The sequence below is a fragment of the Trachurus japonicus genome, chromosome 12, assembly GCF_045865225.1.
Source record: "Trachurus japonicus isolate A0001 chromosome 12, Traja_1.0".
NCBI classification, from domain to species: domain Eukaryota; kingdom Metazoa; phylum Chordata; class Actinopteri; order Carangiformes; family Carangidae; genus Trachurus; species Trachurus japonicus.
The window spans coordinates 9470745-9495582 of record NC_140918.1 but is presented as its reverse complement, the minus strand read 5'-3'; the positions used below and the strand labels follow the sequence as shown (position 1 = coordinate 9495582).

At 42.7% G+C, this 24838-nt stretch overlaps 1 protein-coding gene across 19 annotated transcripts in view; it reads left to right on the top strand.

Annotated features, from left to right (window-relative positions):
• Positions 1 to 24838, top strand: part of dab2ipb (DAB2 interacting protein b) — a 139053-nt gene that overhangs the window by 105010 nt on the left and 9205 nt on the right. For 10 of the 19 annotated variants that reach the window (XM_085793047.1, XM_085793042.1, XM_085793041.1 and 7 more), the window contains 7 exons: positions 10310 to 10454; positions 12001 to 12145; positions 12964 to 13200; positions 13290 to 13491; positions 14256 to 14443; positions 17890 to 18820; positions 20750 to 20887. In XM_085793047.1, the coding sequence (XP_085649173.1) occupies positions 10310 to 10454; positions 12001 to 12145; positions 12964 to 13200; positions 13290 to 13491; positions 14256 to 14443; positions 17890 to 18820; positions 20750 to 20887 (1986 nt within the window). The remainder of the gene's footprint in view (positions 1 to 10309; positions 10455 to 12000; positions 12146 to 12963; positions 13201 to 13289; positions 13492 to 14255; positions 14444 to 17889; positions 18821 to 20749; positions 20888 to 24838) is intronic. The other 9 variants (XM_085793060.1, XM_085793046.1, XM_085793044.1 and 6 more) reach the window with 1 other exon arrangement.

Sequence of the window (24838 nt, the reverse complement as noted above, 5' to 3'; positions counted from 1 at the left end):
TCTTACCTCGCTATATTTTCCCCTCCCAGTAGGATTTCTTGCTGGCTGGGGACACGCTGCTGGTAAAACTGCTCTGGTGCCAGAGATGTTGTGTAAAGATTTGCTAATCATGAGGGAGACCTTCAAACAATGTCCTCACTTCATCTGTGTACTAAAAAGAAGGAAAACATGAAAAATCCTTTCAGTACAAGTGTTTTATTTGTGTGTGTGTGTGTGTGTGTGTGCATATCTGTAAAAACAGAGAAAAGCTGCATTTGGCTTCAGACGAATAGTCGAGCGGCGACCTTTGGACTGACGTAAACAGGAAGAATTAATGAAAGCAGCTGTCGAAACGTTGGAGCGTCAGTGCTGTTAGTTACTGCTAGATTTCTTTTTTTGAAAAGACTTTCATCATTCAAGGCGCTGTGAAGTGGTCTGACATATTTAGGTAGCACACGCACACACTTGAGTGCACGTTATTTTTTTTTTCCTTGAGCCTTGATGGATAAAGCACTCACGTCATGCCAGGCACAGCGCGCAGTCCCACCAACAAACCACTTCTCCTTAAAATATTCCCGAGGCCTAATTAGGATATCCTCCTCTGCTGCATAGATGTTTTAAATACACATGTCTCTGCCGCTTTTTGGATGGTTTGCTCGTCTTATATCCAATGATTGTTCTTTTTTTTTTCTTCCACGTCTTGGCAACATGAGGTGCTGTTTCTGAATGTCGGTGAGCTATAGTTAGAAATCAGGCAACTTGAACAAAGATAAAGAAAAATCCTATAAGCCTGGTTTCATTGTTTGCCTGCAAAGAGCCTTTGGTTATTTACCCTCCTCCTTGCTATTGTTGTGTTGTCTTCTAAGTATCTCGTCTCACATCCAACCTGTGAATCTAAATCAGTCATCACCGGAGTGGCTTTCAGTCGTTTGCAGCAGAAAAGCAGACTATGCATTACAGCTGCATTAGATAAGTCACAAAAAGCCTCTTCTACACCCAGAGAGAGGGTGAACGGGAGGTGAAGATGCAGCAGTAAACTCTTTGTTGCCAGAGTTGTGCAGATGTGCATCGTGTTTAATCAGCTGTGCACAGGTGGGAAACAGCTTCCGAATGCAGCTGGCGATTGTTAAGAGATGCAGATTTGCAGGTTGTAACGACCATTAGTATGCAACACTTCCAACACTCCCGCTTTCTTCACTTTCTTTCTCACCAAATAATTACACCCCGACTATTCTGCTCCGTTGCACACCCACTCCTTCTCCCTTGTTCTCTCCCCCACTTTCCGTCTTTGTCTTCCCCTCATCTCTCTTTCACGCTTGGTTGCATCTGGAGGCCAAAGCTCTCTGGAGAGATGTCATTGCTGATGTTGTATTGATGTCTGGATGCATTGGTGAGCACGACGGGCACGCCCTGCATCGCTGCTCAGATGCTAACTCTACACGCACACACACCTATATCTGATCACAAGACATTAGCAGGTGATTGCAGGTCATTTATTCAATTTTATGCATGAACAAGTCGGGAGGCAGTTGTATTAAGATGAATGTGGTGTAAGAGAGTGCAGGATTAGGTCAGAGGTGCACACTATGGCCCTAATAAACCCTCTACTTTTGTTTTTAGCTGATTTTATTTGATTTTTAAAGCCTTAAGAAGCAGCTGAAATGAAATTGAAAAATCCGATCGTAATACTTCTGCTGATTTCCTGTGCAGGGAAGGTCGCCGCACCGGGTCATCTCCTCCCCCGGTGAGACACGCTGTTATGTCTGCACACACCCAAACAGAACTATTAGAAGCTCCACTGTAACAATAACAGGCTCTCTGCTGGGTTGGAAATGCCTGGAGAAAGTTCACCTTTCTTTCATCTGAAAATATCCACTCTTGGCATGAATCCTCTCGCGTTATTGATCTTAGTCTTCTCGACGCCTCAACCCTAGGGAAGATTATGTTCTAATTTTCGCCGCTGCTCCTCTCAGCCGCCGCCCCGACCCGTTGGAAGCGACGATAAGGAGGATTTATCCTCATGATAACTGGCCAGAGGAGGGTGGTGCTCCGGTTATTATGCCGTTGCGTTTTTATGTTACTGCTCCTGGAGGTAAACTAACAGCCCTGCTTAAGAGGAGCGAAAATATGTGAGCCTCTCCTCTCTATCCTCCATCCTCCGTGGTAAGTTGTTGTCAGCCCGCAGCACAGCTCCAGTTATGTTAAGCAGCACAAGCAATCTTATTAATGCATACAGCGCTGTCATCAGTGGGCAGTGATGCTCATCACCGCAGCTGTTGCACGCAGCCACAGTTTGTCGTACGTATGTAATACGGTGTGACAGATGATTTACTAACGTGACATCGCGGGGGGCTCTGGCGGTGCTGGGATTTCTTTTCTCTTTTTTTTAGCTTTGAATAAATCAGTTGTCCCCTGAGAGGCTGAGAGTATTCATCACATGCTGCTTGTCAATACCCTCACTATTACAGCATATTTGATTCTGACAATAACCTGTAGGTTTCTTTATAGCGGCCACCAGACTGTTTAATAACTGTGATCTGTATTGACAACATAAGAGGTAAACCCGCTTTTGATTAAAAAAGATGAGCGGTGTTGGAGGGAGAGGGGCACGTAGAGTTCAGTAGATGTCAGCTCGTCATGAAGCCATAGATCTACTGGACTATACAGCAAAACAGGAAATGAGACCAAAGCACTTCGCTTCACTTGCCCTCCTCATACAGTAGTCTCTCCCGTACAATTTACACTACAAAAAAACGGTGCTGCAACGCGTCCACAGACTGTTTAATAATTCCAGCTTGATTTGGCAGCGCAGGGTGAAGAAGGTGAAAAGCAGCCAAAAGAGAGAAAAAAGGTGAAGACACCAACAAAGAGGAGGAGAGCTGAAGGAGGACAGGGGGGTGGACAGCACTTAGAAAAATGTAGTTTCACCTTGCAGCAACACATTGTCTGGATGCGGAGCCAAGCAGCAGCAGCAGCAGGCTGCACAGGGAAACATCCAGCTCTACAGTGATGCTCAACACATCGATCCAAAAACCTCTTGATGTCTCTGTTGGCGCTAAGATTATATTCACTCCACTGTCTCTCCGCGCCTCTCCTCTCTCTATGTCTGCCTCATATATATATATTCACTTTCAATTGTTAATATACATTTATTTACTTATAGTAGGTAAATGCCTGACATAATATATAGAAATCAACTGCTTAAACTGTTTGGAAATCAAATATAAAATCAAAACATTGAAAACCGTGACTTCCCTTCATCGTTTCCTGTCCTTTGGCAACATGCTGAGCTTCACCCCCAGTTAAGTTCAATTTTACTAGCGTGTCCAAATGGGTCACTGATTGGATTGTCCATGTTTTCCTTTGCCTGGAGGAGTCAGTCAGTCAGCACAAACATTTGGCTCATACGTTGTGCAGCATTCGCAGCCACTGGCAGACAGTTGTTCATCAGGAGAGTTTAAAAAATAGATGCAATACTCTTCTGCCGTCTCCTCGCAGAAATCTAGAAAGTCTTACCTCTCCATTTAGCCAACTCTTGCTGCGTGACTCAGTGGATGGCAGTGATGAATCTTACCAATCTGAGTGATCCCTTGACTTTTTCTCTACGCTACCAACATGTTGACATTAATGGTTTTGAGCTATTGCCATGAAATTTTGTGCAGACATTCATGCAGCCCTTAGGATGAATTATTAATAACTTCTGTGATTCTTTAACGTAATATCTAGTCTCATCATTACAGTAAGTCTTAATTCTGAATTGTCCAAAACAATTTATGACTAAATTGCTGCAGAACTAACCACATTAACCTGAGTTTGACTTTGTGTTTAGTTCATGTTGGCATGCTAAAATGACATCATAAACAATCAATCTGAGTTTGTGCAGCTGTGCAGCCTCAAAGAGCTGCTAGTGTGAGTGAGGACTCATTTTAAACATATCTCTGAGGCATAATCAGCATTTTAGATGAGAGAATATCACTTATACCTTATGCCACCTTGCCTGGAAAGGCCTTGAAAAAGTGTTAACCATCTGGAAGCGATTTTCCCAAAAATATTTTTCACTTAATGGATCTTAATGTCATGTTAAAGCAGCCAAAATGTCCCATTTGATGATCAAATATGGATTACACGGCCTTGCACGCTGATGGTATTAACATTCAATACATACACGACTTGCAGCTGCACAGAAATACACACGGACCAACGCGGGAAATGCACACAGCAAGGCAGCAAACATGGTGTTTGGAAGCTGATGACACTTGCCGTAAGACCCCCTCCAGTCAAACCTGTCGTCATAGTGATCACGTGCACTCGCAGCTAAATCAGGAGCTCTGCAGCCTTTCCTGTTTTTTTGTGTTTTGAATGACAAGCGCGAGTGCCTATGGGAGGAGCTGCTGCTTCCATTTCCATTTGGCCTCCAGTCCTCCATCAACCCAATGTGACCCTCACAGGAAGAGCTGCAGGCTACAGCGCTGTAATACTAGCTACCAGTCTCTAGAGGAGGAGTCCAGGGGAGGCAAAGAGAGAGATGGAAAGATGAGGAGAGTGAAGAATGGAGTGGCTGGAGTGGTTCCTGTTTTCTCCCCCTGAATCTTTCTTCAGCCTTTTCGCCTCGGGCTGGAAAAAAACCAGGCTCATCAATCAGTAGAATTGTTAATGTTAAACGGATTTCTATTTTCCCCTCACTTTCACTTCTCTTCTCTCACCTATCTATGACAGTTCTCCAATTACTGAGCCCAGACTTTGTAATTTCAAATGGCCCAAAAAGTGTACACTGTATGTATACACACTTCAAAACATCAACAGGTGATTTCCATTTTATTTTTTTCCTAATGGATCCCATTACTTCCATCGTCCATCAATTCTCCAGTAATGGGTTTTGTCTTTGTTGTTCGCAGCATAAAAAACAATCTACAAACAAAGTATAAGCATTTACGGCAGTATGAAAATCTTTATTCATGCTCTGATGGATACAGCGGGAATATACAGTAATACTGGCAGATGAAACATTTTCTTACATTAAAATATCAGGTCATCAGCAGGACACCCTGAAAACAAAGCCAGCGCTTGTGTGAATACATTTCAACATCTTGTTTTAGGTCATATGAGAACATCATCATTTATCCATCACTTCAGCGCCATCCTTTTTTTTTTAGATGTAACACAACACAAAGTCCATTGCAGAACATTCAGGCAGAGTTGAATGGATTTCATTTGATAACTGAACTCTCAGGTACAGTCTGTTTCTGAAGAGGTTGAATGGGGAAGAAAATATTCTCATGCTTTTTCTTGCTCCAGTATTATCCTTTTAAGGTGTTTTCATTGCTTTCAGTCTTGTGTTTGTCTTCTTTATATTACCATAGAAACACTCTGAAAAAACATCTGTGTATAAACTTGACCCTTTTTTCTTCAGTTTCCTCCCTTTTCTCTCTCAGACTTTATGTTCAGGCTTTTCAAGCAGTTGGAGAACTTGTCATTTCAAACCCTCTCACTGCGTCCTGGTCTTTGTTCAGGTTTGTCTGACAGCGCGTCAGCGTGAGAGACACTCGCAGTGATAATCTCGCAGATGATGTTGTTGTCTCTTCAAACTTCAGTGGGTTTTCAGATAATAAAACGTTAAACTGGCCGCACATTGTGCAGCAGAATAATGCAAACCATACAGTAGATGTGAGTGCTGCACACACACACACACACACATGACTGTGTCTGGTGTTGATGAGATTGTTGTGTGTACAGCAGCGCAAAACTGACATGACTTTATGAGTTTTTACTGGCAAGTAACCCCATCTACAGGGAACTTCATCATTTTCAACAGGGCTGTCTTCTATTTATTAGATCTGATCAGCCATGCTGCACCGTCCACCCTCCACCCCGACCCTATCTTCATACAGTATTACCCTCCTTTCCCTGTGGTGGTGGGGGTGTTGGGCTTTTTTCTTTCTTTTTTTTTTTGAGGCATGGTTTGGCTGATGAGATGTGGCAGCGATACAGAGAGTGTTCTACTTCTCCTTATTAGCACTGTAGCAGAGAGAGGGAGGGCCGGCGGTGGCGGTGGGGGGGCTGCAGGGTGGAGGGGAGTCGGGGAGTAAAAGGCTGATGGATGACAGGAGGGAAAAGGACGGAAGGAGCTGCAGTCTCCTTTTTTAGGACATGATTGCGCAGACGACGTTCATGATGCCGGCGGTTCGTCATGACTGATCATTTTCCGAGGCTCGGTTCATACGTTTACATTGATTTCCCACCTTTCAGACAGCCACTTGTTTTGACATACTTCAGCATGAGATAAATATCAGTTGAAGAGACTTGAAAGTTGTTTGAAGGAGGTCGTTTATTACAGGGAACAGAGTTTTTGGCTTTAGTTTTGGGATGATGAGCCACCTACCAAGCTTTTCAGTCACCTTAGCAACACGGCTGTAATTACATCATCTCCTGCTCCCAAAGGGGACGAATCCTCATGACTTCAGTGATCCCATTAGTTTTTTTTTCTTCAGCATCAGCATTTAGTAGAATAATTTGGTTTAACGATTGACATTCCCATCTACCTCTGCTCCACTTTGTGTTCAGTTATAATTGATTCTGTTTGTTCTGTTTCATTTGGTTTATTAATAACAATATGTTGAATTTGTAAAATACCACATGTGGGAATTTGTCAGGGATAGAAAAAATACAGAGTGAGGAACTTATTTCCCATTTTTTGTCCCTGGTGTTAGCAAAGGACAATAAATTGTGAGTATGCCGAAATTGGCATTTAGCTCGAAGCACCGTTGTGCCGGTGTATAGCTTCACAGAGGCAGCAGTGTGGTGTCTGAGTCTTAGTCTTGTTAACAAAAGAAACATATTCAGGTCTTCCTCGTTTTGAATTCCTAACCACAAAGCAAATTAGGGGTGTTTGCCTGTGAACCCGAAGAATTTTCCCAATGGTCCTACCTACAACTGAATTAACTTGCTGTTGAAACACAAATTGAAAAAGAAAATAATTAAAGAAATGGTCAGGTTGCAGTTTATTTTAATAGCGTACGGAAATGAGAAGCAGTGAAACCGGCTGCCACTTGGAGAAAAAGAATTCAATTTTAAGAGCATATGGTGTGTGTGGTGAAAAATAGTCGACATAAAACGTATTTGCACAAAGATGAAATATGCAAATTGACCAATATAGTCCATGTTATTTCTTTATATCCGTGTGCAGTAGTTAAGTTCAAAACACTCGAACCATAAATCCACCAGTCAGTGAACACACGGACACACATGGACTGAAATCATCTCCTAGAAGTCGGTCGTCTCATGTTCCAGCCCCGTCGTCGCTGCTGTGAGACTTGAACCGTTGGAGGTGGCTGGATCGAATTTTTCTTTAGGCTACCAGCAGGAAATATTCTGTTGTTATTCTGTCTCTCTCCTCTTTTGATGTCTCTCTCTCGCTCCTAGTTTCCCTCCACGCTCTCAGTCCCTCTCCTCTCCTCCTCCATTTCATCTGACTGTCCTCTCTAATCAGGCCTGGATTTGCCTCGCCTCAGTGGCCGCATAAGGAGAGGAGGGAGGGGAGGGGAGCCACAGAGGGGTAGAGGTTAAAGGAAAGATCATAATTGGGATGACATTTTCTCTCTCCCTCCCTCCAAAAAGAAAACACACACACACACTTACATACACAGCACCCCTCGTCTAATGATGGGATGGGTGTCCATACACCAAAAAAGGTCAGGTTTCTCCGGGCGTCTGTGTGTTGTTGGGTGTGCTGCTCTCTGCTGCCTGTTTTATTTATAATGACGCATGAACTCTCTTCTCCTGTCAAGTGAGTTCTTTACAATCACTCACAATTAACTTGACGATGATTAATATAATGTTAATAAGATTACTTTACAGATTATGTTATAGATTAGTATCAAATAGCTAAAGCAATAAGCTAAACTGGACTCAGGAGTATAGATCCACAGCGCCCGCCCGTGCCGTCCGCCCCCTCTGGACTCTGACTCAGCCACTTCAGGACTTTAATATTGTGTGCAGTTTTTTCTGCTGGGGTAGGTTTTCCCTTTCCCTCTCTGTATACATTATACCTGCATCCATACTGTATCACCCTCTACCCTCAGAGAGAAGTCAGCTCAGGTCAGATGCAGAGAAGCATCACCCATAGCGCGTTGTCACCCCTGCTGCCGCCGCCGCCGCCACCGCCATGTGTCACACTTGGCCTCGTCACATCAGCTGACTTCACAGTAATCCCACCTGCCTTCCTGCAAACTGTAGCCGAGAGGTCATGTCAGGTTTTCATTCAACCATGACTGTCTTTCTCATATGTTGTGTGATGCAGGATGCGGCGGCAGCAGTAGCAGCAGCGCGTTACAGGGGATTTAATGTGAATGTGAATGTCTATTTATATATCTGCCAAAGGGAAAAGCGTCTCAGACTTGGTCACCTCTGTATATATAATATAATATTATATTATAACCAAAAAGGTTTCTTTGAATGCACCTCTGCATTATGATTGGCTCCCTGTGGTCTGTCTTTGATTAGCCAGTTAACAGGTTTCTGCCGTAGCTATAGAAACCAGCAGAGTGTCTGTGTTGCTTTGCTTTTTCTTTTTTCTTTTTTGCTTTTGCCTCCACCTCTTGTTCTTTAAAGCGCTCCACTCGGTCTCCTTTTTCCTTCCCCCTGTCTGTTTCTCTCCATACATCTGTCACTTGCCTCTCTTCTCCCTCGCTGCCGCGCCGGTTCCCCTAGTTTAACAAGCTGCCAGGGGACTTACATGAGAGTACACCTACAAATTTGTTGAAGGGATATAAACGAGGGATGATTCATCCCCAGATGGCTACGGCGCCATCTCTTCTTTTCAGACTTTGAATTTTGGAAACTTTTATACCTCTCTCCACCTGTTATTTTTCTCCACCTGATTAATAGTAGCTACATATAGCCTTATGGCTATCAGCTCAAAGACAAACAAGTACTGTATAAACATTTAGTCAAAGTAATTCATGCTGCTAATTTAGGGGGGAAAAAGCACATTAAAAATGGATCATGTGCTGTTTTAAAGTGGTGATAAGTTGTGGTTATGGTGATAATCTACATCCACATTTCATCAGTTGCCCTTCATTGTTTGCTCTTCTCCTTTGGTTTCAGAGGGGAAACAGTCGAGCATTTTCCTGTTTTCATTCACTCATTGTATGATGAAACTGAAATCAGTCTTTGGGCCTTTGAATGAAAGCTAAAGAAAATGTTAGCTGCTGCTGTCTTGTGGAAAAACACGAGTCCTGTCACTGTTTTTTCGACTGCTCAGTCGTGAACATGATGTTTCTCTCCTCCGTCGCCGGGTCTCAGCCGTCTCAGCTCGTGGATTTGTCAAACTTGAAAGCCTGACGTGAATAGAGCTGTTTTGTTTCCCTTCATTTTCATTGCTTTGACACAATTATATCTTTGTGCTTGTTCATTGGTCTTTAAAAATGTGTTTTGAAAACCTGTCACGTTGTGGAAGCGCAGTGCATTGAGAGACACTCCTGTTTTTCCTGTTTGACACACAGCACAGGTGCAGCCGAGTAGCGATACTCAGTCTAAGTCACGTCGTCCACCTGTCTCTTGACTTGATGATGACGGTGACGCTAATGAGCTGCACTGCTAGCAGAAAACAGACAGAGTAGTCAGTATGATTGTTTTATTAATATTGATGTTAAAGCTGCTATAATTGTCATATTCATATAGAATTGATCAAATTAGACCAGTGACAAACACACAGGTAATTATAACAATGATGGTAGGATTTTTAGACAGTTAGCAATAGCAACTAGCCGCCAGTGAATGTAATGGAGCAGTTAGCGGCTAAAGAGCTACCTATTTTTCTGAGGAGTTGATTGAGCAAAAACTGAAGATAGAAGGAGAATTAATATAGTAAATTAGCTGCTACTATAACTCAATCTAAATATCTTTGCCTTTTCTGCAGTAAATGTATTTATACTTATATTGTATTTATATTTATATTTATTATACTTAAATTCAGCAGCCAACTTGTCATGAACTTTTCTCCAAGTGGGTGATGATCTGAGTGCGGTATCTTCTGTCTGAATAAGCATTCAAGAATTTGAATATGATTTTATTATTTCTGTTTTGTTTACATCTTGTTTTTACTGCTCCCAAATAGTCAAAACAAATCCAGACTTGTATTATCTTGCATTGATTTTTTTTTCTTTCACCACCAACTCTCTCCCAAGGATGCATCATATTTTATGGTCGTTAAAATGAATTCCTACATCGTACTGTTTTATTTCACGTCTTTTATCAACGTATTCTTTAACTGTCTACTGTGGAGTCTTAAAGTCTGACCCCGGTCTTCGTCCTGTTTCTGTGTTTTCCGCAGGACTTTCTCACAGACCTGATGATGTCAGAGGTGGACCGCTGTGGGGAGAACGAGCACCTCATCTTCAGAGAGAACACGTTAGCCACAAAGGCCATAGAGGAATACCTCAAACTGGTGGGACAGAAGTACCTGCAGGACGCCCTGGGTGAGTCCAGCTCCGTCCCTCCCACCTAACTCTTTTCATATTCATGTCCGTCATTTTGTATTTGTCCATGTCTATATTATTCATTTTAGTCTTTGGCTTATTCTCGTTCTATGTGTCAGTCACTCCTACATCGTCTGCGGGCCGCTGGGGAACAAAAACAAGAACGACATTTATTATTATTTATTTGTCCACCTTTTGCTCCCAACGTATCTTTTCATTGCTCCCTCTCCTCTTCACTCTCACTCACCTCTGAGCTCAGCGGCTCGCTCACTCTGGAGGTAGTTAACTTACCTCGGGCATCAGTTAATTAAATGTAGTGGATATAGTCAACCTTTCTCTCCAAGAATCATTCTGACAAGACAAGACAACAACAGCAACTCTTCTGTCATCTCTGGGCTTTTTCTTTTTTCTTTTTTTGTTGCTCTGGAGGCTGATAATGAACACAACTCATACTCTGACCCAACGGCTTCACCTGCGGTTGAACCTCGTAGCTAAATTGGATAAATTGAAGCTGGGTTAATTAAGATGTGAATGCTAACATGCAGGACGTCTAATTTATATATACTCTTAATATTTATATTTAAAGCAAAGCAAATAGTTGAAATACATCTTTATCTGGTTGTGACAGACAGAGCAGTGTGTTTGTCTGACTGCAGTCCTAACAATACGCACTGTTCTGTTCTCCTTGCCTGAATCAGAAAAGTACACAGCAGTAGTTTAATCTCCAAATGACACACATCCTTCTTGGCACTCACCACCTGTATGCTGCTAATATTAATGCTCTGCGTGTGTTTATGTTTTTCCGTGTGTGTGTGTGTGTGTGTGTGTGTGTGTGTCTCTCTCTCTCTCTTGCTCTTTCTTGCTCTTTCTCGTTCTGGCTGTGTTTGCAAATAGAAATACTGCCTGATTCCTCCTCTGTCCCTCTCAGGGTTGATGCAGAAAAAAATATTGAGGGCTGGTGAATTATGCATTGTTGTTTTCACGACTGGGGCGACACAAGGACAGCCAAGCCTCTCTGTAGTCCCCCTGCACTCCTGTTCCCCCTTTCCAAAGATATTGATTAGAGTGGAACAATAATCTCAGATCACTGCCAAGCTAAACACGGGCTCCTTTTACCGGCTGTTGACTCACTGAGATCATAGAAAACTCTTTCATCCAAATGAAGGTAACAAAAGGGGGACGTAGTTATTTTTACCACAGTTTTTCTGAGTGTAACTTTATTTGGTTTCCATATTTTTGTCCCAGTGTTTGTTATCAAAGGTCAAACTCAAGAGTTTTAAAAAATAACTTCCTTTTTTTAGTTTATAGTTTGGCCCTAACTACAGTCTCTGACAGTATCACACTGTTCCCAGCGGTTTTGACATCACATCAGCATGACTTTACAACCATATCAAACCATTAATACAAACAAGAAAAAGGAACTATCACAGTTCCCTTTGTGTGTTTTTCTAGTGTCTCACACACACACACACATCAGGAAATAGATCTACAAAAAGCTGTTCCTTAATTTCTGACTTCTCGTTCTGTTTTTTCTTTTTCCCCTCAGGTGAGTTCATCAAAGCTCTGTATGAATCAGATGAGAACTGTGAGGTGGATCCGTCCAAGTGTTCGTCAGGCGACCTGCCAGAACACCAGAGTAACCTGAAGATGTGCTGCGAGCTGGCCTTCTGCAAAATCATCAACTCGTACTGGTGAATAATACTGGAATACAACTTTGAGCTTTGTTAAAATGCACTCTGTGTGCTCACAGGGCCGTAAACAGTTTGTGTACTCGTCAAGGCCAGGTACAGTAGTGTCAGGTAGCTCAGTGTAGCTCTTAATAGTAAACAGACATCAACACAGTTGGTTTTCGTTCTGCTGGACAGCACAAAAAATAATTTATAGCATCAAAATCTTATTTCCTGTGTTGTCGATCACATATAAAACATGGAAATTACATATCATTATCATGTTATCGTTGTACAGTCCAAATGCATTTAACTTTTAATCATTTTAACCATTTTATCTGATTCACATAGCATAGCATGAATTGCTACAGTAGATAACTTTTATTCTTTGGTTTGTGTAAAAACTATTTCTTTAAAGCCCAGTGCTCCAAAGTGACTGTATCAAAACTATTTTGACTTGTGACCCATAAAAACCAATATTTGACCCATTTTTGTGTTAAAGGCAGAAACCTTCATATAGAATTTATATGTTCATTATTTTTTGAGTGGTTAATCCAACCATCCCTTCACCAGTCCATAGAAGCAATTCTAGGCCTTAGCATCCCTACTGGGTTTTTATTTGTATCATCCATAGTTGACATTGAAATGTATCTTATATTGCACTTTATTTGGTATTAAAAATGTTTTTAAAAGTCCTGAATGTAACTTTGTGTACTCTGCAGACAAAGTTGAGGAATATTTGTTGAGTTGTTTTTCCTCCTCTACACCATCACAGTCAAAGATAAGCCTTGGTTCTCCCACAAAAATAAACTAAACCTCTTTTTTTTTTTTATTCTCCACAGTGTTTTTCCACGAGAACTGAAAGAGGTCTTTGCGTCGTGGCGGCAGGAATGCAGCAACCGAGGCCGACCGGACATCAGCGAGCGTTTAATCAGCGCGTCCCTGTTCCTGCGGTTCCTCTGTCCAGCCATCATGTCCCCGTCGCTCTTCAACCTGATGCAGGAGTATCCCGACGACCGCACGGCACGCACACTCACCCTCATCGCTAAAGTCACCCAAAACCTGGCCAACTTCACCAAGTGAGTGTGTGTTTTTTGTGAAGAATATAGGAATTTCAAAAAACTTGAACTCCTCTCACCTGTTCCCCTGTTTGTCCCTGTGCCATCAGATTTGGTAACAAGGAGGAGTACATGTCTTTCATGAACCAGTTCTTGGAGCACGAGTGGACCAACATGCAGCGCTTCTTGCTCGAAATCTCGAATCCAGAGACAATCTCCAACACGGCGGGCTTCGAAGGGTACATCGACCTCGGCAGGGAACTCTCCACGCTGCACTCCCTCCTCTCTGAGGTGGTTTCCCAGATGGACCAGGTACTGGACATACTGCATTATAATTATGCTTTTATACCTTTTTGTTATAGTAATTGTTTCTTACATGTGGAGTTTTGTGTGACCCTGACATTGTACAGACAGTATGTAGCTGCTTTGGAACAATTATATTAAAAACTTCATTTATATTCATATATATTCTGCAGCTACATATACTGTATGTTTTGATTTGATAAAGGAGAGAGTCCAACTAATAACAGAGATCTCTGTTAGTAGTGTCGCATGTTCAGGTTGAGCTGAATGAACATGATTTGACTCGTGCATAGACCACATCAGGATGTTTATCATACATGAAATCTATAATTCATCATTGCATTACATAAACAGCACACAAGAGGAGAACACTGAGGCCTCACAGGCTGGATGAAGCATATTAATGGATTTACAAGGACGTGCACATTAGCTCTGGTAGCAGATGGGAAGCTTGTAATAATTAGATAAAGGGCAGGTTTTTTTTCAGTGGAGCATCTAGTTCTCTGAACCCTTATCTTTCAATAATTCAGAAATCACAGTGAGTCTGCCTGATACTTCAGTCCATCAGACCAGGCAGCCTATTTCATTATTTAGTGTTTTCTGAATAAGAGAGTTGATTGCATGGCATAGGGAAAATATCTCGGTCTAAAAAATATGCAAATATCAAATTCAATCAAATTGCACTTAAATGAAATCCAATTAATGCCCCAACTGAAGTGGTCCAGAGTAATATTTAATTTGGCTTAAACTTAATTGTGTCTCTGGCTTCACAGAGTGCCGCCTCTAAGCTGGGTCCTCTGCCCAGGATCCTGCGGGAGGTGAACACCGCTCTGGCCAACCCGTCGAGCGTCCAGATGACACCTGGACAGTCCTCAGAGCACATGGTCTCGTCTCCCGCCGAGGCGAGCTGCAGCATCTCCACCGGCCTGCAGAAGATGGTCATAGACAACGAGCTTTCAGGGTAAGAGAGATTTCAGATCTCAGCTGGAGCAGAATCGGGGATTATTCATTCATGCAGATGGCCCTGTTTTCTGTGTTCTTCCTGAATCATGAATATAGAGTTGGACGACAATTAGATGGAGTGTGTGAAATATGAGCCGTTTGGTTTCAGATCATTTAATCATCACCAAGGACACCGTGAAAACTTCAGATTTTCTGGGAGTCTCAAAGATTAAACTTATTATTTTCTATTTATCTGTGTGTGGGAAATTCTAAAACGAGAAGCAAATAAATGGGAGCTGCTGACATGGATAATGATGTCGGCTATTATACAGGTGGAAACTCTAAATATATCGTTTTTAATACAGTAAAACTCTGCAGATCTTCTCCCAACAAGCCTAATTTAAGTTTTTAAAGTTCAGACAAATAATGGTTTAAATCCATCTGCAAAATATCTTCGCCTCTAATAAGTCTCTAAAATATCCTTTAATCGCTTAAAACAAATAAAACTGGCATGCAAAGATTTAATATCCGACTATTATTCTCTAAACGATATAAACTCCGAAATCTTGGCTCATCCATCATCATTAAATCCTAGTTGCCTATTCCAAACATGGAGGACACCTTTGCCTCTGCAGTCTGCACACATAGCTGTGCTCGTTTACTGTATTTTGTCATTTACTTATTCCAAAGTCATTGTGTTACCATGCAGGGTGTTTTTGCCGTTGCAGCCACAGATCGCAGCGTATGTAAAGACTGGCCGAGGTTTGAAAGTGATGTAGAGATAGGGGCTAATCACAGAACGGGTTGGTATGAGGAAACAGATTTCAACACAGACATACAGTATCGCACTGGGCCTCCCAACTGTAAAGCCAACACTGATAATATACAGTTACACCCGCTGTCCTTCAAAGGCAGCCGGTGTGTTTTCTTTCACCATCAGTGTTAATGTTTGTCAGGTGAGGCCATGACACAATCACAGTGTCACCCCCTGTTTGTTTACATGAAGCCGGATGAAACCTCATGTGCTCTCCTGCGGATGAATACGCACTCAGACAGCCCCTTATCTCACTTATCTCCTGTCCTCTCGCCGCCTGGCAGCACAATGGCAAGGTGAAACTCAGAAAAGATTAACATGAAGGCCCCGGTGGACCGAAAAAGAAGCAAGAGAGATAGATATGAATAACAGCCAGACAAAAAAAAGCAACGCCAGCGAACGCACCACGACCTCCCCACCCACATGCAGGCAGGTGGATGAGAGCCGACAGAATATAACAGGAAGATGAGACAAAAGGAGAAACAGGAAGAGAGTCAGACAGCTGGCATCATTAAACTCATCAGGGGCTCAGGATCAATAGAACTAATTAGGTGATGTCGCTGTATGACCTGATGTCAGAGCCTCTTCACTTCATCACAATAACTGCGCACATATTGGCCAAGGTGTGTGTGCGTGCGGTGTGTGTAGTGTCCACATCAGCAAGCCGTAAGACTGAAATGGCATTCGAATGAGCTCGCCATTCTCACCTAATTGCTTCTCATCCACTAACCAGTGACACGAAAAGCCGGCGAAAGAGAGAGAGAGAGAGAGAAAAAAAAAAAGGAGACGGTGCCAAGATTGGAAAAAAGGGGAATAAATTGAGCAGAATGAAGAGGAGAAAGAAGTTAAAGGAGGAGGGAAGGGTAATGGAACAGAGGGAGAAGGACACTGAAGGAGGGAGGAGATGAGCGTGACGTGAATGATTGAGATGATTGGGAGACAAAAACGTTATTGGAAGATCAGCAAACGCCGCTCTTACTTACCTCTTGTGCTGCAGTGACGATCACAAGTTGAAGTGAAATTGGACTAGTAGTGTTAGCAGTGGAAGTAGTAGAGGGAGTCGCGCCGGTTATGTCAGTGTCTGGCGAATGATTGATGTCTTTACCTAGCAAGTTTTTTCATTTCAATTTTGACACCCAAAGATCGTGGTATCACATTAATGTAAACGTAATAGACTGGTGGCTCTGTTTCACTTTATTGCATTTGAATACTGTCCTCCGTAGAGCAGGTTAAGTCTTTGAAAATGAAATGTCAAATGCTGTCTTCATTTTCCCTTTTCAAATTGCATGTACATTTTAATTGCGACTTTTGCTCGCACGCACGAATGCAAACTGTACAGCAGGAAACAAGTTTGAAAATTAAATGTCAAACAGCTTTTCCCCGTTTCATTTTAATATCTCAACAACACGCAGTTACCAGTATGTGAAAATTAAAATGCAAATTACATCATTGCTTTTCATTATTTAATCTTTTTTTTACTCACATGACACATATGTGTAAAAGTGTTGAAAGTGATAATAAGGCTAATGTGGAATTAATTTAATTTATAGTCCCCTATAGGCTTCCATAGATTAAGAGTTTCAATTGAAGGGGAACTATGCAAGACCAGTCTCTTCTCTTTTCTTCTGTTTTGCTAACCTTCCTCTCGACCATGTGCATTTGTTTACAACGAAGCCAACGAGAAATCAATCAATAGAGCGGTACATAACGTTATATATCATCTAATATGCTTCAACGTGTATTTTTGTGTAGTTTAATCTGTCATAAACAAGATATTACCAGTTACGGGGCGTATTTGTGTCGTGGTGCACAGAGATGAGAGCTGGCAAAGTTGGTTTTCAGCCAAGAAACACTAAGAGGAAGGCAGAGAGCCTCCATTCTCCCTATAACAAGTTACAAGTTATTTATTTAACCAATTACTCCTAAGCTGTTTAATTAAGGTAAAAATGTAACAGAGTTAAAGGGACAACGAGGAGTTTTGGAAAAGTGAAGCGTTTTCACACTACATTTATGAGCCTCCGCGCGCACCGTGAAATTCTTTGACCGGCGCAAGACAGACTCATGTTTTCATTCATCAAGAATTAAAGTCAGAGGTTCGAAGACGATCACATACCGTCGTAGTTCCGACCATAAACGGCGATTCGGCTGCGTTATTCTCATGACTCACCACGAAACCAAAAGTAAAGAAACGCTGGTCGGCTCGACCAGCATTTCCGCCACCACTAATAATAACAAAATAACGATAGAGACAAAACGATATATTTATCGAAAATGGGCCCATTAACAAGTGTGGTAACGTAGATTCATCCACATTAATATGAGACTTTTTTATAACCAAATAGAAACTCCTCATTGTCCCTTTAAGGTGAAAATCCTGCATAGTTCCTCTTTAATCTGTAGTGTGTCGTGGTGCACAGAGACGAGAGCTGGCAAAGTTGGTTTTCAGCCAAGAAACACTAAGAGGAAGGCAGAGAGCCTCCGTTCTCCCTGTAACAAGTTACAAGTTATTGATTTAACCAATTACTCCTAAGCTGTTTTAATTAAGGTAAAAATGTAGCAGAGTTAAGGTGAAAATCCTGCATAGTTCCTCTTTAATCTGTGATCAATGAGTGATTGTAACATGGATACTTCTCGGGCTGTCTCTCTTTCAGATTGGTCGACTTCACCAGGCTACCCTCCCCCACCCCAGAGAACAAGGATCTATTCTTTGTGACCAGGAGCTCAGGGATCCAGCCGTCCCCGGCGCGCAGCTCGAGCTACTCCGAGACCAACGAGCCGGACCTGGGCATGGCCAACGGCAGCAAGAGTCTGTCCATGGTCGACCTGCAGGACCCCCGCAGCCTGGAGGGTGGCGGCCCCTGCCCCGGCCCCGGTACCTCAGACTCCCTGGGCGACGGCCCGGCCTCTGGCGGCGGCGCCTGGTCGGCCCGAGTCCCGCAGGGCAACAACATCCTCGGGGGTCCGACCCTGAGGCGGCCGGGCCAGACCCCGACCACGCCGGGCGCCGCCGCCGGCGACGGCAGCACCCCGGGTCGGCCCGCGCAGCTCCTCGCCCCGCTCTCCTTCCAGAACCCGGTTTACCAGATGGCGGCCTGCCTGCCCGTGTCCCCGCGCGGCATGACCGACTCGGGCTCCGAGTGCCACAGTTCTGTCAGTTCCCATAGCAACAACGAGGACGGAGGACCAGCGGGAGGGAAGCACACCTTCTTGAATCACGGTGGAGGAGGTGGAGGAGGAGGAGGAGGAGGAGGAGGGGGGAGCAGCGGAGACGAGTACACCAGGCGTTCGGGCGAGTTCAACCGGCGACAGCTCTCCCTGACGGAAACGCCCCACCAGCCCGCCGTCCCCAGACAGAACAGCGCCGGCCCCCAGCGGAGGATAGACCAGCCGCCGCCTCAGAGCATCACCCGCGGCCGCACGCCTCCCAACCTGCTCAACAGCGGCCCCTACCCCCGGCCCTCCTCCGGCAGCATGATGACGTCGTCCCCCGACTGGCCCGGCAGCGGGGCGCGGCTACGGCAGCAGTCCTCCTCCTCCAAAGGCGACAGCCCCGAGACCAAGCAGAGGGCTCAGCACAAACAGGTACGAGGACTCGAACTGGAACCGTCGGATCGACCGACCGCCTCAGTGTGCAGTCCGTCTGAAATTACAGTGATAGGAAAACGCAGCTATTACAAAACACTCATTTGTCTCAGAGCCTGTTAAAGGAAGCGGCTGCGTACGTGGGCGGTCTCGGCTCAGACAGCCACAGCTACGTTGTGCCCTAATGAACTACGGCCGTCGTGCGTGTAATGACAGTAATTTGCATACGGGCAGCTCATCACTTCACCACTGTTTTACTGGTCAAGTCTAATGGGCTGACAGTGAGGGCGGTGGAGCCACAATTAGCATTTTATTAACAAGCGATATACTGTATTGTGCACACACAAGACGTCACTGATATAAACACACACACACAGTGTATTACTGAGTCAGTGTGTTTATTTAGACAGTGTGTGTGTGTGTGTGTCACAATGGGAGGTTTCCATTTAAAAATCATCACTCCCCTCAATGCATTCGCCGGTGAGTCTATGTTCGTTATCGGCAGGTCAGGGGCTCTAGGTTGCAATTAAAAACAGTGGTCTTTGGTTGCCCTTGGTGACAGGCTGATGGGGAGAGCAACTGCATATTAATCATTATGTCCTGATCTCCTCCCTGTGGAGTCGTCCACAGGAGAGCACCACACCCTAATTTAATTATTAGGATGTTGAAGAAACTCAGCACCAGGTCCAGGATTTTAAAGCCACTGTGTGTAGATCTTTTAGTTTGTTTGTTTGTTTAGATTATTGTTTTTCCGCCACCACAGCACCGTGACTGCTCAGTCCACCGCTATTGGTCCTGACTGAAATATCTCTTATAGATGGATTCTCATATATTCATGGTGCCCAGAGGATGAATACTCCCATCTTTTTGTGATCCTGCAATTTCTTTTTAAATCTTAGTTTCATTAATTTATCATTTCATTCATTTCTCCCTCAGGATGAAACTGTAAAAACTTTGGTGATGTAGCGCTATCATCAAAACTGTAATTTGTCCAGTGCTGTGGTTTTTATGCGACCTGTTGGTAGAAGTTAAAATTTGCTGCAGCCAATTTCTCTCTCAGTGACCATCAGATCCCAAAGGTGTCCTTTTTTGATCCAAATAGTGAAAGACACCAAAGTCAGAAATGATTATATTCCACATGGTGGCTTTAAGTTGAGTTTCCTTTCCAGTGTAGTTAATAGTTTATGACACAAGACAGAAGATAAAATCATTTATTTTCTATTAAAATAGCTGAATCTTGATAGTAAATGACAGCGGATTTATCTCTTAATTCAATCTATCTGGAATTAAATTAACAGGTTTTGGCATCAGCCAATAACGAGGGCACTAAAGCCAACAACCTCGGCAAAAGTTTCACTCACTTTTCATGTGTAGGCCCACATAAAAGTTTCCTTTTTATTTTTTTTTTCTTCCTCTTTTATTCTGTTTAATCCATTTGCACCTATTAACATTCAGACATTTCAGCCTTTTCAAAAGCATTCAATGCAAAATTAGCATGTTGGGCTATAAAAACATCCCACGTTTCCACTCACCACGGCCTCGCTGTCCACTCATCTGTCACACACACACACACACCTAAGCTGGTTCAGTTCTCATTCAGCATCACTGTATTTACCTTTTTTTTTTTTACTAGTAAGGCACTGTAGGTGTACACACACACACACACTCACACATGTAAATCAGTGCTGCGGAGTGTGTGCTGCAGTGTATGGCGTGAGTTTGAAGACAGGAAGTGTGAATCCATTCCACCTGCTGCTTTCGATCCAAATGAGTTGGTGCATTTCAAGCTTATTTCTGTTGTTTCTGTGCTGTTGTTGCAACCTGCCCTCCTCCTCCTCCTCCCTCCCCTCCCCTCCCCTTCTCCCCCGTCACTTGCACTCAGCTCATGTACGTGTGTGTGTGTGTGTTGTGTTGTGTTGGTTTCACTAGGCCCCCTCCCCAGTGAACCCCAGTGCGCTGGACCGCACAGCAGCCTGGCTATTGAATATGAATGTGCAGTATTTAGACCATGAGGGGATGGAGCCCGAGTCACTGAGAAACAGAGAGGATCTGACTCAGGTGGAGAAGGTAACCTGCTCCTCATCCAACTTCTGACCTTTTATCAACCCCCACACCCCACCCACTCCTCCTCTTCCTCCTCCTCCTCCTCCTCCTCCACCTTTCACAAACCACCTCAGCCCTGATACTTCAACTTCAACTTGAACTGTCCTTCCTTTCTTTACCTCTCATTAGCTCCCTCATATACCTCTTTCCTCCAGACACACTCGCGTTATCGGCTGCATCTCTTCCCACATCGCCCTTGAGTTTCCCTCTAAGCCCGAGGCCCCCGTAAGACAAACCTATATTGTCTCTTAAAGGTATATTATGCGCATTTATTATATGAAATTCAGGTTGTAGCGCTCCGCAAGTGACCCCCATCATACATTTAGTCTCTCAATTCCCAGATATTGGCTTGTTAGAGATGCTCGGGCTGTTTACCACTGATGCATCAGCCGCAGGGACATCACAGCAGAAAAGCAGTTATAACATATAATTGTGATGCTAAATATAGCAGGGGAGGTTGAGGATCAGCAGCAACTTCATTAATCTGCTGATTGTTTTTCTTTATCGGTCACTTTTAATCCTGAAAATATTCCATTTAGTATAATAATAACAAGGAAAGGCGCCATGTTTTTAAGGTGGAATATCCCATTTTTCCCATCAATTAATCGACTAAATGCTAAATTTGGCAGACCTCGATAATTATTATCCTGCTATACTTTTAATAACTTGTAGAAATATAGTTTGAAACTGTTCGCATGTTGTTTCCTTAACTTTCTTGCTTCATTAAAAATAAATAAATAAATAAATAAAAATCTCTCTCTACCTCAAAAGTCTCCTCACAACCTCACAACTTCTCCCCCTCCTCCCCTCCTCTTTTCTCACCATCTTTGGAATGAAATTAATAGCCCAAAGCAGGTGTGTGTGTATGTGTGTGTGTGCGTGCACATGCAGTACATCCACACAGACGTTTGAGCTTGTGTGTGCGAGCATGCATCCGCCGCCGTTACTGTGAGGAACAGAGGCAGAAAGAGGCGTTTTGCTGCTTCCTCTCTGCCTACGTTCCTGCTTCTCTTCTCAGCAACCTTTTTTACAAATATTCACCCTCAGCTTCGCTTCTGTGCTTTGATTGGCTGCCACATGCTCCCCCTTTTATTTATTTATTTTTTCTCCCCCCCCCCTCTCCTCTATCCATAATGAATACAAACCTGTCATCCTAACATAGCTCATACTTTATGGAAGCCAGCAGCCCAGGCGGGGAGAGAGCAACCAAAGAAGGCAATAACTTCAGTCTTAACAAAGAAGCCACAGCAGCAGCCACCTTAAAATAGCAAGAGAAGAGGAATTGGAAAACAGTATCTTCCACAGCAGCTTAGACACAAGCTGCAGCTAATGGTCCTCGCAGTCTGAACAATGCAGCTCCTGCACTAGTTCCTCACACACTCCAAACACACACACACAAACACACTCACATCTATCACAAATTAAGGCGTGTGTTTGTCTCGTTAGTCGGGGAAAAGAGAAATCTACATAAATCACATTAATTCACTCTCATAATTTAATTTAATCCTGCTTTGCTCAACACATTTTAAAATACAATAATCAGACACTGTCAGCGTTTTCTAATTTAAAAACTAACGTTGGAAATGTAGATTTCCACTCTCAGCTGAAAGGACGCGTGTTTACACCTCAAATAGATGATGATTGTCAGAAAAGATGTGAGACTTAATTATGAAATAATGCAAAATTTACTCTTGGTGACATTGTATTATTGAGTATTTATCTCTACTTTTGCTTCAATAGAAAAGTAGAGTATACAGTAAAGCAAATGAAAATGTATCTATAGTTATTTGGCGTGGGATTATTAATTAGATGCATCAGCTGTATCACAGTTAATACGATTAATTGAATGATTAACTTGCTGATTTCATTGACCATCCATGAAATCATTCTGTTATGTCTCCGTATTTTCTGACGTCTAATGACATAACCTGCTGTATCATTTAATTTAGGACCTAATCATCAAAGCATTAACTCGGCCGTGGTTCATTTTTACATCCATCAGTGTTTCTTTATTTCAAACCAGTTCTGATTCGTTGTTTGATTTAATATTTTATATACTGTAGTTATTGGTCAAGTGGTTTTACCTAAAATAAAACATTTTGATCAAACTTCCTGTTTAATTTGACATTTTTCTGCAAACATTTTTGTTATTGAGCAGAAAATATTTTTTATTTTATCTTATTATCTGTTGTATAATCTTTTTTCAGTTATGTAATAGATTTCCATCCATTCTCTGAATTAATTTTCTGTAGGTGCGAAACATGTGGATTAGATGTTTGGAAATGTTAAGATACCTGGAGGAACATCAGGTGCACAGACGCATCTGTTTATACCACCTTTGTTGTCCTGTTGTGTGTTCACATCAACATTCAGATGTGTTAATTAAACTGTTTAGTTTGATAGATTACAAATTCACATCTGCAAGAAACAGGCCCAGTTAATATGTTGATGGTGATAATTACAGCCATGAGAGATTATTAAGATAAGATTCACTCTCATGTTTTGTTGTCTCATGTCACAATGCAGCAATTTGAATTCACATATAAACAATACACTTTACTCTATTTTACACCAGCGGTTTATATTTGGTGTTTGAGAGGAGAAAGGACACAGGGAAAGACCTTGATGCTGTGCACACTCATCGTATTGTGTGTCAGAGTGAGAGCAGTGCAGACGAAGAGGAGCAGGACAAAAGCTGCCACAGATACAGTAGATGTCATTCATTCTCGGGGGGATCTGGTGACAAGAGCCGTGGGATATTGGAGATGGAGAGAAAGGGTAGAGCAGACGATAAGATAAATCTATTTGAGGTCAGTATTCCTCCCGGGAAGTGGGGGGGGGAGGTTGATGGGTAAAAATGTCCCAGCGGTAGGCAGAGGGAAGAGTGACGTGAGAAAATAAGCAGAAGGTGACAAGGGAAGATAAACGATCAGAGCAGCATCCTCACTGTAATTGAATCAGATCATTCAGGGCTCTGATAGCGACTGTTTCATAACGTTTCCCAACACTTAGAGCTGAACGACAAACTGGAGCCTGCTCACACACAATACACAAATAAACCGCGCATTTTGGTTTTTGTTCATATATTATTATTAATATTGATAAACGCTATAAGATTGAATATAGAAATTGTTCATACTATGTTATATGAAGTCATTAGACATCAATTGGTGTGAGGTTTTAAGAGATTTAACAATATAACAACATAAACACAGAGGTCAAACTATGTTATGAAAGCAGAAAGTAAGGTATATTGATCTGATATCAATTATTGGCTGGATTGTCATGAGATGTAACATTTATTGTCCCCAGAGAGTGAAGTCTTATGACTCAGGTACAGTGACCTCTGACCTTTCCTCTAGTGCAGGGATGTCAAACTCATTTTACATACAGCGCAGTTTGATCTCAAATGAGCTGGACCAGTAAAATAATAGCATAATAACCTCTAAATAACGAGAACTCTAATTGTTTCCCTTTGTTTTAGTGCAAAAGAAGTATATTATTAAGATGTTTACAGTAAATTAACTGACCTTTTACAAAACATTATGAACAACCCGACAGTTCTCGAGAAAAACACATGTATTTACAACAAACATACCTCTTCTGTGTTGTGGTTTTCACACTTGGTCGTACATTTGACACCCCTGCTCTAGTGCCACCATGAGGTTCTGAGGGACAACTATTGGACGGATCACAATGACAATACGCACATCCTCAGTTTAACTAATAATAATAATGAGAAGAAAGAAATTTATTCATGTAAATCTGTAATTTATTCCCCCTCAGACTCAGTTGTTTGTGTTTAGCGCTAATTAGCAAATATTTTATGCCAACAGTGAACATGGTAAACATTAACTGCCACATCAGCATGTTAGCATTGTTGCTGTCGTCGTGTGGCTGTGTGGATGCTTGACA